This window comes from Photinus pyralis, unplaced genomic scaffold, assembly GCF_008802855.1.
Source record: "Photinus pyralis isolate 1611_PpyrPB1 unplaced genomic scaffold, Ppyr1.3 Ppyr1.4_LG1, whole genome shotgun sequence".
In the NCBI taxonomy this organism is placed as follows: Eukaryota; Metazoa; Arthropoda; class Insecta; order Coleoptera; family Lampyridae; genus Photinus; species Photinus pyralis.
In genome coordinates, this window is record NW_022170249.1 from 65,947,356 (window position 1) to 65,963,852 (window position 16,497).

Below are 16,497 nucleotides of genomic sequence, written 5' to 3' on the forward strand. Positions count from 1 at the left end.
CGGATGCAGATGGTATCTTGATAATTGATTACTTGAAAACGGTTGTAGTCATGGCAACCTATTTTTATCTGTGCATAGAGAATGAATAGGGCTTTCTTTTAGTGCACTTAAAAAAGAGTTAAGTTGCGTACGACCGCACCTATGGATATCCAAATTTATGAAACTTCAAAGACTAAAAACTCAGTTTTTTTTATGGAATGACCATGTTCTTACTATTCCATGAGATATAGAATCGAAATGGGCATATTTTGACAATACATGTTCCTATAGCTATCTTTAACAGTTTCTGACTTATTCCCATTTTATTGAATTGACACTATTTTTTTCGAATTTTCTTTTTAGTAGTCGGCCATGATTCTATAACAATTGAATTTTAAACAAATCTAGTGACACTAATCAATCACCCACTGTTATAGGTTAACATAAGTTTTTCAAAAATCGAAAAATGACTAGCAGTGGTTTCACCTATTTTTGAATTTAATTGTTATTTATGGTGAAATGGGCAGAATCGCGGCGAGTGCTTTCCGTACATTCATTCGAAAACTGGAACGAAATTGTATGAATTTTGGAAATTTTGTACCCCTAATGCACTACAAACCGTTGAAGCACAAGTGATACAAAGCTCTACAAGAGAATATTTAAGAAAATGAATTGAATTGCAAATGCAAGATTAACAAAATAAATTCAATGCAAAATATAAAAAACTTCGTTGAAACATTTTTGGTATGGAATTGTTGCTAGAACAGATATCGCATTACCTCTCTTAATTTCCAGACTTATACGTTGTTTAAGAAATTCAGTTGAACGACTCTGTTTAGATTTTTCAAAAATTTTCCGTCCTATATCCTTAATAAATGAGTTATTTATTAATGAATTATTTAGACTAGAACTAGAATCAATGGTATTAAAGAATCCATTCCTTGATTTGTTTAAAATTCGATTGTTATAAAATCATGGCCAACTACTAAAAAGAAAATCGCATCAATTCCGAGATCAATTCAATGAAATGGGAATAAATCAAAAACTGTTAAAGATACCTATAGGAACATGTAATATCAAAATATGCCAATTTCATAAATTTGAATCTCCATAGGTGCGGTTGTACGCAAGTACACTAAAAGAAAGCCCTATTCATTCTCTATGCACTGATAAAAATAGGTTGCCATGACTATAACCTTTTTCAAGTAATCAATTAAGGTACCATCTGCATCCGCCATTTTTTTTCTTAAAGTCAAAATAGCTTAAAAACCATAAATGGCAGATATCGACATATGGGTATCAAAAGAACTGAAATTTCACGTAGAATCCAAAAATGCAATAAAAAATAGGGGTTGCCATTTAAAATAACGGAATTACTATCTACTTCCGGTGTTTCCGGAAGTGCGGGCATTTGGAAATATTTTACTTTCCCAGAAACGTTTAACTAAAGCTCCCAAAAAAACACCCTGTATATTACACGCTTAATCGGTTAACCAGTTACCTGAAATTAAATGGTTTATCCGTGGTTAACCGGTTATTTGCGACAAGTGGGTACTACTAGTTCATATACATATTTTATTTTTATTTAGTTTAAAAATTTTTCTATACAGGGTGTTTCAGTACGATCGCCATTTAGAATTTTTGAAATGGCAACAGAGGTAATGTGATTCGTCATTATAAAACTTTTTTCCCATCTCTTACTACCTTAATCATGAAAGGTGTTAAACTAGCCCCCTCAGTATTGGACCTTGTCATGGTTGTGGGGCTTGAGTGGTTCACTGATCAAGGGAGGCTCCACCCAGGTACAACCTCTAGTCGTTTAATCAGTCATAGTTACTTTTGATTGACTTTTCGATACACTGACGCACACTGCTGGTAACAAAAGTACTTCTTAGATTCCTTCAAAACTAATTTCCCCCTGTATTATGCAAGTTTGGAAATAAAAAAGAAATGTCTTCATTACCCCAATTTTGAGGGCGACTGCCATCTTGAACTTTGTTTAAATAAACAAAATGGATTATTTAAATTTCTTTTCCATTCCGAAAATCAATATCTCGAACCTTGTTTCTTTAGTGTAGATCAGATACAAAAACTGTTTCAACATTTTCCAAAAAAGGGTTAAATGTTTACATCACTAGAAAAATTCAAGATGGCGGACGCCCTGAAAATTTAGTAATGAAGAAAAATCTTTCTCTTTCTGAAACATGCATACAATGTCTCATTGAAGTCCTCCAAACGTGCAATCAATACCTACCTCAAAACCGTTTCGGCAGGAGAGCCTTGTCCCATTACTTTCTAGCCACCCTGTATAGACTTGCACATGCTAATTTAACGCCATACATGCAAGAGAAACAATAAGCTTTATAATGACCTATGTTGCCGTTTAAAAAAATTCAAGATGGCGGTCGCAAACAACAATTCTTAAAGTCACTAAATATAGAAAGTACCGCAATCATCCGCCATTTTTGGGCAAATTTGCTGGCAACTTAAAAAAATTGACACATAAAATCTGAATAGCTGTAATTTTTTATAACCTAACTTCATAGTACTGTCATGTTTTATAAAAATATATACAGATATCTCCAAACAGGTGGAACAATCCCTAACATTAAAGTTACTAGAATCTGGTAACTTCCGCCATTTTTGGGCAAAAATCATGCGTTCTCTCTCTAACACACGAGCCCAATGGATTGCGGTACTTTCTATATTTAGTGACTTTAATAATTCTGCAACTTCAAAATATGTAAAATAATTTCAAATGGAAGCGTTCTAATTATCATGTCTATATCTGAAACGATTTGGGTGTGAGAGCTATGGTTCCATCTTTAATAGTATAAATAGCTATACCCACCTCCTCAGGCTGAGTGCCGAGACTTTCATTTTCGCTTATCTCATTTTCTTCATCGTCCAACAGCTCGTCCTTATGCGGTACGGGAAAATCGATAACACTTTCCGCCGTCTCCATTCCGTCCACTTTCACTTGAACTTTCTCTGCATTTTCGGAACGCACCTTACGATTGTGCAACGTTCGCAATCTAAAACGCGAGGTTACTTGCGTGTTATACCTTCGTACGCGTCCCCTTACTTTCTGATTTTAGCATCCATGATCCACCTTTCCTTCTTGAGCTGTGTGACACCTTCTAGGGATGCGTCGATTTGACGAATGACTGCTTTGTTTTGTAAAAGTTCATTGCAGATGAATGCCAACATGGCCGCCTTATCCGTGGGAGATAGGGCCAAAAATGGTTTATCCTGAAAGCTCACGTTGAGAAACTAAGTGTACAAATTTTTGGGGCGTACCTTTAACATATCCGACATTTTCCATGTATCGTTATCGTGCAATAATTCGTAGTAAGTGACATTTTTGCCGCACTGCATTGTTTGCATCATTTCACAACCGTTTTGGTGGTGATCTGCAACTCGTCTTTCACGTTCTCTTTCAAAATGAACACCTACATAAAAAAAGTAAGTTATTTACGAATAAATACAAAGTTGGTTTATTTGACTTGAATTTGTTTTTCCTTTTAGAAATTTGTTAGGTGCGTAATTTTATCGCTTTTGTAATTTACTCAATTTAGATAAGGTGATAGAAGTGAAACACATCTGATCGTTTGCAATAAGACGTTTTACTGTTAGGCGAAATTTAATTAACGCACGTGTTCTTTCGCTGATAAGGAGATGCAGATGTTACGAAAAATCGTGTGGGGAAGGAGGGGGGGTCGTTTTAGTGCGTTCCGTTGTGATTGGCGATTTATTTAGAAATTAGCCGAAAGAATTCTATCCAATATCTCCAGAAAGGGTCTACAACTGTTGTTTTAAGAAAGCTCTGGAAACAGCACAAAAATTCTCGTAAAAGGTCTAGAAAGTTCTTAAATGCTCAAAAAATCGTCTGAAAATCTCTGGGAAGGTAAGGTCTGAAGGCCTAAGTAGTTGTGGAGGTGACATTAATTGGGAGCCGCCAAAGGAAGACACATTAACACAAAATGGAGGAGGTTTTAAATCAGTTTGAGAATGTAAGTGCCTAGCTGTCTTTTTGATTAGGGGCTTAGCTTAGATCATATTGTGAAAAATGAAACAGTGGAAATACTAACCCGTTAATGCTTTGACTTCACCAGTGGCATTGGCATACAGATAAATCCTAAGTATTTCAGACAAATTGGCGTGTGTGATGTCCGCTTGCCTCAATGTTTGCCCGAGACTAGTAGTGTGCCTTGCAGGATTTGGTATACCAGGATCTTCAATCGCGCAAACAAGTAAATGAGTCATAACCGACAGTAATTCTTCTTCCGCTTCGCTCATTTGCGAGTCATTGTACAATAGCGCTTGTTGTAACGAGTCAAGAGTGGGAAGCGACTCCATGTCAAACCCGAGAGTTTCTCCAAAGTTGTGCAAAAATTCGAACACCATCAAGACGTCGGCGAACGCCTTTCCGGAAAGTCTCAATCCCGGAATTCTCTGATATTCTGGCAAGGGCTTTTGATCTAATTCTAAATCCTCGCATGGCTTTCGGAGCTCGGTCAGAATTTCTAATTCGATACGTCTTTGCTCTAGTTTCTTTTCCTTGCTAGCTTGTTTTTCGGCAAACGCTTGCTGTTTTTTGCGTTCTCTTTCTTCCAACTTTCTGCGATTCTCCAACGCTTTGACGAGGGCTATGTGTTGCCTTCGACGTTCCCTTTCCTAAACAAAGAGAATTTCATTACAAAAGAATAATGAACACAAATCCCAAAAACAAAACCACATCGGTTCTTGGGTTGTTTGAGATTTGTTTGATGGATTAGTTATTCCGTCATGCAATTTTATATTAGAAATAAACATTAGAAGCAAATGTTCTGAATTTCTCGATTCGGTCATTAGTTGTTAGTAGAGCCTTTGGTCTTAATCCTAAAACTGAACGAGCAACAAACAATGCATAACACACAAAAGCGACATAAAATAGAATGCAAAAAGGTTGCAATGAAAATAGGGTGAGCAGAGTAGAAGAGCCATACCAGTTCGACAGTGTAGAGCATTTCTCGTTGTTTACTGATCTCCTGTATGTACATCTAAGAATAGAAACAGCCTTACAGTATGTACACAAGCAAACAAGTGACAATACAAATTTAATACACAAACTTAATCAAACTACAAGGACCAACTACCTACAATTTGATACTTTCGAAAAATTCAAAATGCTATTTCTCTACCTCTTGGAAAATATTGGACTGTCAAATTTCCTTAAAGCAAAATATTTTGGCTGTCACTTGCTGGGAGACAATTGTGCGAAAAGTTAGCACAATGGAAAGAATATTTGTTCTTTCCACCATATTGTTAATTCTTCAATCAAATCGACAAGAAGAGAGAGCGAGTTAAAAACAAATCGCTTTCTAAGCATGCCAGTTACAATACATGTCTCTGTCATGAATTTGGCAACATTGTCATTTTATATTAGCTTTGTTGTAGGTATCATTTCTTAAGACAGATTTCGTTTTATTTGATACCCCAGACCTCCAGATATTTGCATTAACTGAATCAAAATGTTGGAAATGCTTATGTCAAGCTTTTTTCAAAGCAAAATGTCCTAATGGAGCTGATGCAGTGAATACACGATTATTATCATTATATTATTATTATAAATGCCGCAGATTCAACTTTTTCAAATTACTAAGTTTCGGATAACCTGGTAAAATTAGACAGAAAGATATCAAATAGCTCTGGCCCATCAAAACATTTTTAAAAATCTTTGTAAAAACATCAATAGATATTTTTAACAGAATTGTTCCTGGAAGTTTCTTAAAATTACATTCTTTTTTTCTTTGCATGTTTCGATTCACACTTCAAATGTTTGCTTTTTTCTCTTTATTTCATTGTTCTTATGTTTTCTTCATAAACATCTCCCATTTTTGTCGATTTTGGTATATGTGGGCGCATAATCCCCTTGTTTTTTTGTTTGGGCCCATGGACACAATTTGCCATTTTTGTGCCATTTAAACGCCTAATTTGACCCTTTCTTGGTGTAGAAAATTTAAATCTTAAAATTAAGGAACTTAACTACCCTAGTTGTGCTGATTGTGTGCGCATAGTGCCATAATTTGCTAACTTTGTGCCATTTGAGCTCCCTGTTCGATCATTTTTTCGTGTAGAAAAGGTAGATTTTAAAATCTCCCTTGCGCCCACTGAAAATTTTTCATTATTTGTGCATTTTGGGCGCATAATAACCTCATTTTTCTTAGTAATGTTTTCAACACTAATGGACTTAACCACCCCAGTTGTGCTATTTGTTTGCGTTCATTGCCACAATTGGCAATTTTGTGCCATTTGACCCTTTTTGTTTAGAAAATGTATCTAAATTTGACAATCCAAGATTACTGCTAATGTTTGCGCCCACTGGGACGTTTACATTGTGAGTTTTGGGCGCATAAATCCTACCTTTTGAGTAGCACATGTTAACCTTTCAACATTAAGGCACTTAACTACCCCATTTGTGTTGGATGTTTGCGCCAATTGTCACAATTTCCCAATTTTGTGTCGCTTAAGCGCTCAACTTTACCCTTAATTCGTGTACGACTGGTCAATACCAAAATTTGCGCAGGCGAGGCGTCGAAGTACTAAATATAGGATTATTATTTTTATGATTGCCAGTAGAATACCAACACCTTTAGGAAAGATCTTTAGAAGTAAATATTCTTAGGAAACCTCAAAATAAACCCAGAAATTCATATGGAAACCTTAAAAACTCAATAGAATTCATACAAATATATTTTGAAACCTTGGGAAAACCCCTAGAACTTCTTTCTAACTTTCTTAGAAATACTCCTATAAATAAGTATAAAAAGATTTTTGGAAAAAATATCCTAACACGCCTTGTATATTCCCACTTGTTGTGTGGCACAAGAGCCGCCGAAGTTGGAATTAAGCATGCATATGCGCATTTTTCGAACAACAATCAAACAAGAATACAAGATGACATACAATCTCCATCAATAATGAGCGTGTTTGTTAAAAGGCAGCATGCCATTTTCGTCAAACTTATTTATACAACGCTCTGAAAGCTTTCATCGCCTTTGTCGTTTAATTAACCAGTCAGTAATCTTCGTTATCGCTACCAGAAAAAAAGTGACCAAAGCCGCCATGGTTTGTGTGAACCTTTCACTCATATTCCTTTTGTAATTATTCCAATTTCAAATACCAAATCATGATTAGGAATCACTTTACCGTATTTGACTCAATAAACACATTAATCATTAATGTCGATATTCTTTTAACATCCCTCTTATACAAAAGCATTGCAAGCAATTATATTCATACAGTCCATAAAAGCTTCATTTGTACACGCAACAGGAACAATACATACAAATTACAGATTTCTGCAGCAGATTTAAAGGCATGCCTGTGCTGTGTTGCCAGTATTCAAAATGAGTATTTTCATGCTCGTATAAAAGACATTGGCGAAGACACTTTACCATGGTAACAAAGCATTCTGCATAATCTCAAATCCCGCTATAGGATTCTGTATTTTGTTAGTACTGAATTGTGTCAATAGAAAGAGTACACTTGTGTGGAGAGAGAAGTAGATTCGCATATCTTTTCCCGAATAGCGTTAAGAGCAGGATATAGGTAATAGGCAATTAGTTGTCGAGCCCTCCTATCCTGGAGTATTTTTTCTGGGGGGTATTGGCTCCTCGGTACCACGTTCTTCTCCAAAAACAATTATATACCATAAGCCTCTTTATTGCTGGGCGCTCTTGTGGAGATTGCAGTACAGGGGGGTCTGGGGGTATAATGAGAGAAATAGATTCGCATATCTTTTTCAGAATACCGCTAAGAGAAGGACTGAGGTAATAGAGAATTAATTCTCGAGCCCTGGAGCAACATCTAATACATAAATGCATAAGAGTAATTTTAGTTTTGAAAGGTACATGTTTATACTACTGCTCAATGGAGGGCGCTTTTAAGTGTACCTAAATGTGTTACCCAAAAAATACATAAGGTTAGCACTCTATTGCTTGCGTATATCTGTGGTAAAACCGAGGCTCTCCCATCCAGGGCCATTGGCAGTACGAGGTTCGCTGGGTCCGCTAGTAATTTATAAAAAAAGAACATAAGTTGAATCTCTTTATATTTAGTACTCTGCTAAAAATATGACTATTTGGTTAATCCAGAGTATTTGCAAAAAGTTTCTGAATAAACCTGGTATCTGTGGAATATCCATTATTTATACTGCATCAGTTCAAATAATCACTGCATTTATCGTAACAATTGACGCCTTTATTCTCCTTGTCTATAGATCAAATGGTATAACTAATCTAACCACTTAAAGCAAGAAATTCAACTTTATCTTCTTACTTGGAAGGAATCTCACCAACACACGAATAAACATAAGTACAATCTTCGCATGCTCATCTCAATTCACTTGCAATAATTTAGAAAATTGAGCTTGAGTACCTATTTCTGGGCAATTGTTTTAGACATTCCAAGATCTAATCAGAAAAGCAAATTGATTCGTATAACACCTCACTATACACAAAAGACATAAATAACAACCAATTAATTACAGGCATTCGAAATGGTAGTGGATCAATGAACATAAACGTGATATAAATTATTCTACGTGGCACACAATATTGCCTAAACTAACACAGTAAGCAAACAAGTGAACAAAAAACCTGCTGAAGAACGACTTACCTGCTCCTTTAGTAACGCGGTGTGTTGTCGTTTCATCTCTCTTTCCTGAAACAAAACTTGAATTAGCTATTTACTTTTAAAGCGATCGCAACAAACATAGGAGTATTATGCAGACACCCAAAAGCAACATCAACATTAAGTCAACCCCCATAGCATACTGAAATATACTTACGCAATAATAAGGAAACATTCTGTGACAAGTCATTTTTAAGTCTTATGCTCTCATAAAAAATTGATTTTTTGGTTGTAACTTTTGATGCAGCTGTTGGATCGTCACAAATGTAACATTTGATGATTCTACATCCCAAAATCGAGCCCCGAATGATTTTAGGTTTTTGTAGTGTAGGTTGCAGTGAAACAAACTTGTTAGACCAAAAGGCAGTGACCTCCCCCCCCTACAGCGGTTGGAATATATATTTAAAGAGGATTATATATAATTATAAATATATGTAATAAGCGTTGACTCTCTGCCTAACTTATCAATCGCCACAAGAGCGTTTAAATATCTATTCCTACCGCGCGGGGGGGGGGGGGGGGGAGTGAGTGAAGTGAGACAATTTTTTTTGCAAACGTATATTAGAAAGCGCTACAATCTCACAGTGATTCAAATATCATCACTAGCAAGGGTTGCAAGTTTCAGAAGATATTTTCTCATAAAACTCTTAATTATAGAGACAAAGTATAACATATGGTTAAAACGCTCTATATCTTTTTTAATAAATATTTACTACAATTTCTGATAATGATATTTTTTTCTAAAGTGAACCATTAAAAAGATATGATTGAAAAAATTAGAAACCAACCAAATTTCAAGGGTTTTGGGGGTGGTACGGGGGAAGCACAACGGGTAGGAGGTCGAAAACTTAGATTCTTAACCACCAGAAGACTGTCTATGACATGCAAAAGGAATCGGAACTACTTCTCATTTTGCAAGTTAAAACCCTCTATTCCCTGGACTATAATTATAACACATTTATTAACCTACAAGGTCACCAAGGATAAAGTGTACCCATTGCAATTTCATCATCACCAAACATAAATCCAGTCTTAAGGAGCACATCTAACATTTGTTAAATCATGGACTTGCGAAGGATTTAAAATGTGACCGGTGTGATTTTGTTATCAAGTGCAAATCTAATTTAAAATACATTTGTTAGTGCATAAAACAGGTAAGAATGTCAAATGCGTCTGATAAATTACAACACCAAAAACCTCTTTATGTTCTCAGGAAATAACACGCCACACGCCAGTGAAATGCTGGAGATGTCAACTCAGTGCGGCATACTACTGTTCACCATCTCTCTCACATATGTTGGCACAGATTTAGTGACTATAGGCTATGGAATATACAATATGATCCAAGGTGGGGGGTGGATTAATTTTGCTATCAGAGTAATATGTATAGCGTTCTGTCAACAATCAGGAGGGATATAAATGTTATGATAAAATCAGGGGTCAAACGATACGAATACAGAATTTTTTTATTACTGATATTTTGACCAAAACGAATATTATTTCTTACCCTTCTTAAAATTTTAGGGTACTCTATCGTAGAGGTGACTTTGGGACAAAGAATTTACTCTGTGAATTTTCATGACTTTCATAATAACAACATAAAATTGGTCGCTGGCTGTTTGTCTATGTGGAATGTGTAGGAGGGGAATAGAGCAATAGTGTGTTCCACGACATTCAAGGTATGTCGTACGTGATAGTTCAACATACCTAAACTAATGTTTTTTATGAGATGGTGTGGAGGTTTAATCTGTAATCATTTCTTGAAACCTTATAGTTTTTTATGAGTCAAATTTGACAAAAGAGTTGTTTCGATTTTGTGTCCTTTTTTGTCGTTTTAACTTTAGATGATCTTAGGTTTTTCTTATACATATTGCTCTTTCATGTCATGCTGACATTATAATTTAACTTTCCACTTTACAATCTAGTACAGTACATGAAACTTTTGTTCATGAACGAAAAAACCCCTTGTCTGTTTCTTTAAAAAAAAATGGTGAACAAATGAATGAACCAGAAAACTAAAACAGCACTCTACTACATCATTTTTGTGCATCTACTAAACACATTAAAAAAATCTTACCTGCAATTTTCTTTGTTGTTCTTCGTGTCTATGCTTTTCCAATTCTTCTTGTCGTTTACGTCTAGCCTGCCATGCAACATCACAACAACACATAACATTAAACATTATTAAAAAATTATATTTCCACACATACAAAGGTAAAAGTTGCAAAATTTTGACAACATGCGTATTGGGCATATAAAATCATGCTACTGACACATGCAGCTCTGGAAGCAGGACGACATAAATAATATATACAATTTTCGACAGTCTATTACAACATTTATGATGTTGGGGGAAGGTAAGATCTTTGTGATGCCAATTCAATTGTTATTATGAGAGAGATATTTTAAGTAGGTACGTGTTGAAAACATTTTATAAAGTGCAACTACTGGTGCATTACTTTGGGAGGATCACAAGTGTTCAAAAAGGTGTTTGTTATTGTGCTTAGGCAAATTTGGTTTACTACTTGATAAGAGTTTTTGTCCGTTTTATTTTGTAGTACCTTGGTTGAGATTGCAGTGTATCTCAGCTGTTTATAAAGACAGCAACTTGCTGCTTTTGCAACCCTGTGCCACTGTTTTGTGAAACTGTTAATACGACAAACAGAATCAACCTAGCTACATTTGTTTCTGATATACAGGGTGAAAACGAAAAGTTTCACTTTTTGGATTTTATTATATACTACACATGTACCTAAGATAGTGATTATTTTAGTTTTGAATAGGCCATGGATTCATAGAGGTTTTCTTTTGTTTATTGTCTCCATGACAACTAAGGCCGTCGATACCAATCAATAAAAATGGCGGACGATCATTTCAAAAATTTGAAAATACAAAAAAATATATTTTGTGATACATTAATGTAATCAGGGAAAACTGCAAAAAATTGATGATATGCAGGGTGTTGCATTTAAAAAATAGCAACTTTAGGTCAAATCTCAGAAACGCTGGTGTAAACATTTTTTTGACTACGTCACTGGAATCTACCTAAAAATATTTAAAACTATCTCTATCTCTTAAAACAACTGAAATACACTGTCTCAACTAAAATAGGACGCAAAGTACATGATAGTTTTAAAATGATGATTGGTGGCAGCTTACTGATGGAAAGTCATCATGCTTATATGGTATTGCAGTCATATGACAAAACAAGTTTGCTTGTTAAAACTTACTTCTAATAACTGTTGCGATCGCGCTTCCCTCTCTCGCCGAGCCGCCTCTTGTCTCTCCGACCTCTCCATTTCTCTTTGCAGCCTCGCCTGCTCCTTCTCCATTCTGGCCTGCGCACGCGCGGCCTGTTGCCTTCGCGCCACTTCTATTCGTTGTTCGACCGCTAAATTGGTACGCGTAACCGACTTCCATTCTTCCAATCTAAGATTAATCGTTACTTATCCTAAGGTGTATTCTACACAAACAACAATACCTGCGATTTACTTCATCCTCGGTTAGACGAATAAATTCGCTTCCCTCGGAAGATGTCCCAGACGGTACCACTTGCAGATAGTCGCCTAAAATGACTCTACTGCTAAAGGTAAAATTTTCTTTTGTAAGTTCGACATTATCTTGATAATCGAGATACTAGAAAAAAAGGCATAAGATACTGTTACGGTCTCCCACTAAAATACCTGTGTAATATCGGACATTTGTTTAAATTTATTTGACGAATCTGGAGCGATGTAAATAACGTCGCCTCTAATGTTTCCATTTTTAGCCAACGCCTTGATCACAGTTTCACGTTTCCAACCTAACAAAACCAAAAAAAAAATGAGCGCACATCAAGCTTTGGGTAGTCTAGAAACTTTAGATTAAAAAAGCGCAGAAAATGGAATTAATTAGCAATTTTTTTCTTCTCAGAAGTCTTCTATCGGTAACACCATGGAAATAGCACTAAGAATTCAAGAATATTTCACAGATAGCTGCACAAAAATTCCTCCATGACGTAAACAAGGAATAGTGAAGGTAGGGCAGGTACCGAGTGTAGTCTAGCAAAAGATGCTATAAACTGTACCGACTCGTAGAGCCTAGGATAACGCAGCCATCTTAAAAAAATGGCAATCGTCCTGTTCCAGAATTTTTAGTATGTGAAATGGCATCATCAAAAGAAATTGCTAATTAATTCTAGTTCTTCTTACTAAAGTTGCTAGACTATTTGTTTATAACAGAAACCTTTTTCAAGAGGAACCCTTAGCGCCCGTTCATCAAAATGTTTCGACTTTTTCACTGTCATGGATGAATCGGTTTCCATTTCCGAATCGGTGTGATTTGAGTCTGTTAAATTATCTGAATCTGTGGAGGCGTCGACAGTACTCGAATTAGAATCGCTAAGCGCGCCTCTAAATTTTTCCTGCAAGAGCTTATTGAAAACTTTTTCGTCTCCTCCCGCCTCGACCATTAACTGCTGCGCCGCCAATATATTTGACTTCAACAAAGATATTTGTTGGTTCATCGAGGCGTTCGGATCTAAGACTTGCATTGGTTTAATTCCTATGGAAAACTGAAATATGAGCGACGGGCACAAAGAGGGAGGATCATTACCTAAAGCTCTACTTTGAGCCAAAAGGGACGCTACAGTATTTTTCTTAGGTTTACTAATTCCTCTACCGAGATTGCGAGGCCTTCCGTCTTTATGAATGGGCATTGGAAGTGATCCGATGGTACACGAACTAGTTGATGTTAGTGGATTTGACAGCGAATCATCGAGTCGGTTAGGCGACCTAGGCGAGTCGGCAGATGCAAACAACTGCTGTAGTGACGCACTCGGTGCTGCCGGAGGTAGGTGTGAAGGTTGAATTACTTTTCGTGGTTTAGGACCGGGCTTTCTTCTTGCTATGTAAAAAGCTTTCAATATGGACAGATTTCACATATCCCACTTACATATTCGATCGACTCCTAAATTTGCCGACATATTGCTAAGAGAGTTTAAAGAAGAACTTGTTAAATTCGTAGAGCACGGTTTCATTGATAAGTTTAGTGGAGCATCGCCGCTTATCCCTTCGACTAGACCGCCGCCGCTATTGCTAAAACCGCAGTTGTTCGGACTTCCGTTTGTCGGCGATAATTTAATAACTTCTACTCTGTCATTGGAAGTATTTAGTGAAGTAGGTGAATCGTGAGATTCCTGCTTTACTTAAAATTAGTAAATGTTCAGGCGCAAATCGAGGACTTACGCTAAGTTTGGAACGTTTCGCCGTCCTTTCCACGTGCAAACTTCCGCCCGAAAGCGTAGGATGGACACTGACAGATGGAGGATCGAGAGAAATCGTTTTCTTTCGTCCCCTATTTGTAGTTCCAGGTATTTTAGGACCGACAATTGATGAAGTATATTTTATTATTTCTGTGTCTGGAGGTAGACGAACTCCACCAAGTATTGTACTTGGGTCGCTGAAAAGTAATGAATCATTATATGACAGGAGGGAGACAATTGGAGCAGAGTTGTAAAAATTCAAGATGTGGACAAACTTTACTATAATATGCGTCTTCTTGCGCTGGAGAACAACACCCTGGAAACAGTGGCGCCATTCAAAACATTTGATTAGGTGGATAAATCCAGAACCAATATATTTTAGGGTGGACCAAAATTGACTCGATATATTTATGCAGGAGTATTAATGTTATATATAATGGAAGAGTGTGAGAATCAAACACAAGGTGAGATTTATCCTATGTTTATAATAAAGATTACACTAAAAAAAACTTTGTGTAGAACACTGAATATATCTTCAAAACAACATTTTTTAAAAGAAGCTTTTATGGTATCCAAAATTGTAAAAAGTTTGCTGCCAATCGGTGTACTTTAAATTTGTGGTCAGTGGCGTACTTTTGCATGGTCAAGGAGGGCCTATTTTTTAAATGCCAACTACTGATTTTCATTACATATTCTTAAAGTGTACACTTTTTGGATATAGCAGCATAAAACACTTATCAAATTTAAGAAAAAAGCTCAAATTAAGGAAAATAGTTTATTAATTTCATAATTTTACTAGTTTGATGTCATATTAAAAAAAGGTTCATTCTATCTCACGAAAAATAGTGCTTTCCATTAAAAAAGATGCTCTTTAGTTCTGTAGACGCACGTCGCTGTAAATAATTTTTATGCATGTAGATTTCCTTAAATTTTTTTACTGATTTTTCATACAATCCAAGTGCTTTCACATAACTAACAAGAGAATGACGCTTTTATCAACGCAAATTAGTGAATTTATTAAATTAATTAACACAACCATTTTTAATACAAGTGTTTACGCTGCTATACCCAAAAAAGTGTACAGTACAACCTCGTTAATCCGAATAGATTCAGACCACCGACCTTTCGGATTATCAAATTTTCGGATTATCGCGAAACTAGTGAAAATAATAAATTTGGACACAAACATTAAGAAATAAAAATTATTCTTTTCAACATCTTCAGGGGTGTCATCGTTGTTACGAGGAACGAAATTATTTCGGACTATTGCGATTTCGGACTAGCGTGTATTCGGATTATCGAGGTTGTACTGTACTCTTTAAAAATATGTAATGAAAGCTAGTGGTTGTCATTAAAAAAATAAACCCCCCTTGACCATGCAGACGCCACTGACCACAAATTTAAAGTGATAGCAAACTTTTTATAATAATTTTGAATACCATAAAAAAATTGTGTAGAGATGGCGCTTTACTGTTTTTGTGTAATCAAGAGTTTTTCGAAATCTGAGGTACCACCAGCCCCAATTATTTATTTTATTTTTGGTCTTTTTAATCAAGTGGGCGGAGATTCAGACAAAACTGCGCTACCCACTATGCACTTACAAATTACCATGCCCGAATCCGGATTCAAACCAGGGACCCTTAACACTGCGCCACACAGGCCGGTTTACCTCCAATTATCGAGACTAATATACTAGAAAATATTATCGTAAAGTTTGTCCATTCCTAATAATAAGGTATACTCAACTCCAGTCTTTACACGAAAGGGCGTTTATTGTAGCACAAATGAACATCTTACCTGTTTCCTTCCAAAGCAGCACTAAATTCAAAAAAATTAATTAATTAAAAATTCTAACAAAAATGAAGTTAAGGTAACACAAAATACACAGCTACGCGAGAAAATAAAGACCTATTGTGTAACTTGGATGGCGCCTTAATAGAATAAAAAATAACATTTTTTTTGCATAAATGAGGATGCAATTTTTAATAATCAAAAGCATTCCATTCTATTCCCAAATGGGCATATCCAACCTCCCCTTTTAATGACCAAAATAGACGTGCCCACCAGAATGGTACATTTTCTTCTTCCAATTTATGTTCTTATAAGTCATATCATCCGCCATTATACCTTAAAATTTCAAATAGGAAATGTATGGGTCTTAACGCAACCAATTTCTGCACAACTTCCCCTTCCCAGGGACATCACTGCTGATGCTAAATTGATCAATCAATCACAAATTTGAAATACATATAAGTTACGCTGAAGGGCTTACATTATCAGTCCATTTTCTACCCCTAAACTTTTTTTCTGTACGCCACTACTAGATTGTAAAACACGAATTTAATTTTCTGATTTGTTTAGAAACTTTTTGGTCTCTTGTAATTTTTCCGTATCTTTGACCATGACCGAGAAAAAAAATTAAGATCAATTTTCCGTAGATAGCTAAACAAAAGTAAAATTTTTACAATGGTCCAGTAGGCCTTGGCTTTATTTGGATAGTATCTTTTTTTTTATTAGTTTTGACAGTTGGCATTGAAAACTGATCTTGTGTTTGCATGTTTATAAATTAAAAGTAAAGTGTACAGGGTGGTCTAAATTGG

The 16,497-nt window shown here is 35.8% G+C and overlaps 1 protein-coding gene across 1 annotated transcript in view; it reads right to left on the reverse strand.

Annotated features, from left to right (window-relative positions):
* Positions 1-16,497, reverse strand: part of LOC116166072 (bromodomain adjacent to zinc finger domain protein 2B) — a 29,859-nt gene that overhangs the window by 12,330 nt on the left and 1,032 nt on the right. The window contains exons 2-16 of the mRNA XM_031480907.1: positions 15,695-15,715; positions 13,881-14,094; positions 13,588-13,831; positions 13,249-13,539; positions 12,880-13,197; positions 12,339-12,457; positions 12,137-12,291; positions 11,886-12,084; positions 10,733-10,798; positions 8,641-8,685; positions 4,968-5,021; positions 4,071-4,656; positions 3,280-3,431; positions 3,065-3,231; positions 2,831-3,014 (exon numbers count right to left, since the gene is read on the reverse strand). Of these exons, the coding sequence (XP_031336767.1) occupies positions 2,831-3,014; positions 3,065-3,231; positions 3,280-3,431; positions 4,071-4,656; positions 4,968-5,021; positions 8,641-8,685; positions 10,733-10,798; positions 11,886-12,084; positions 12,137-12,291; positions 12,339-12,457; positions 12,880-13,197; positions 13,249-13,539; positions 13,588-13,831; positions 13,881-14,094; positions 15,695-15,715 (2,815 nt within the window). The remainder of the gene's footprint in view (positions 1-2,830; positions 3,015-3,064; positions 3,232-3,279; positions 3,432-4,070; positions 4,657-4,967; positions 5,022-8,640; positions 8,686-10,732; positions 10,799-11,885; positions 12,085-12,136; positions 12,292-12,338; positions 12,458-12,879; positions 13,198-13,248; positions 13,540-13,587; positions 13,832-13,880; positions 14,095-15,694; positions 15,716-16,497) is intronic.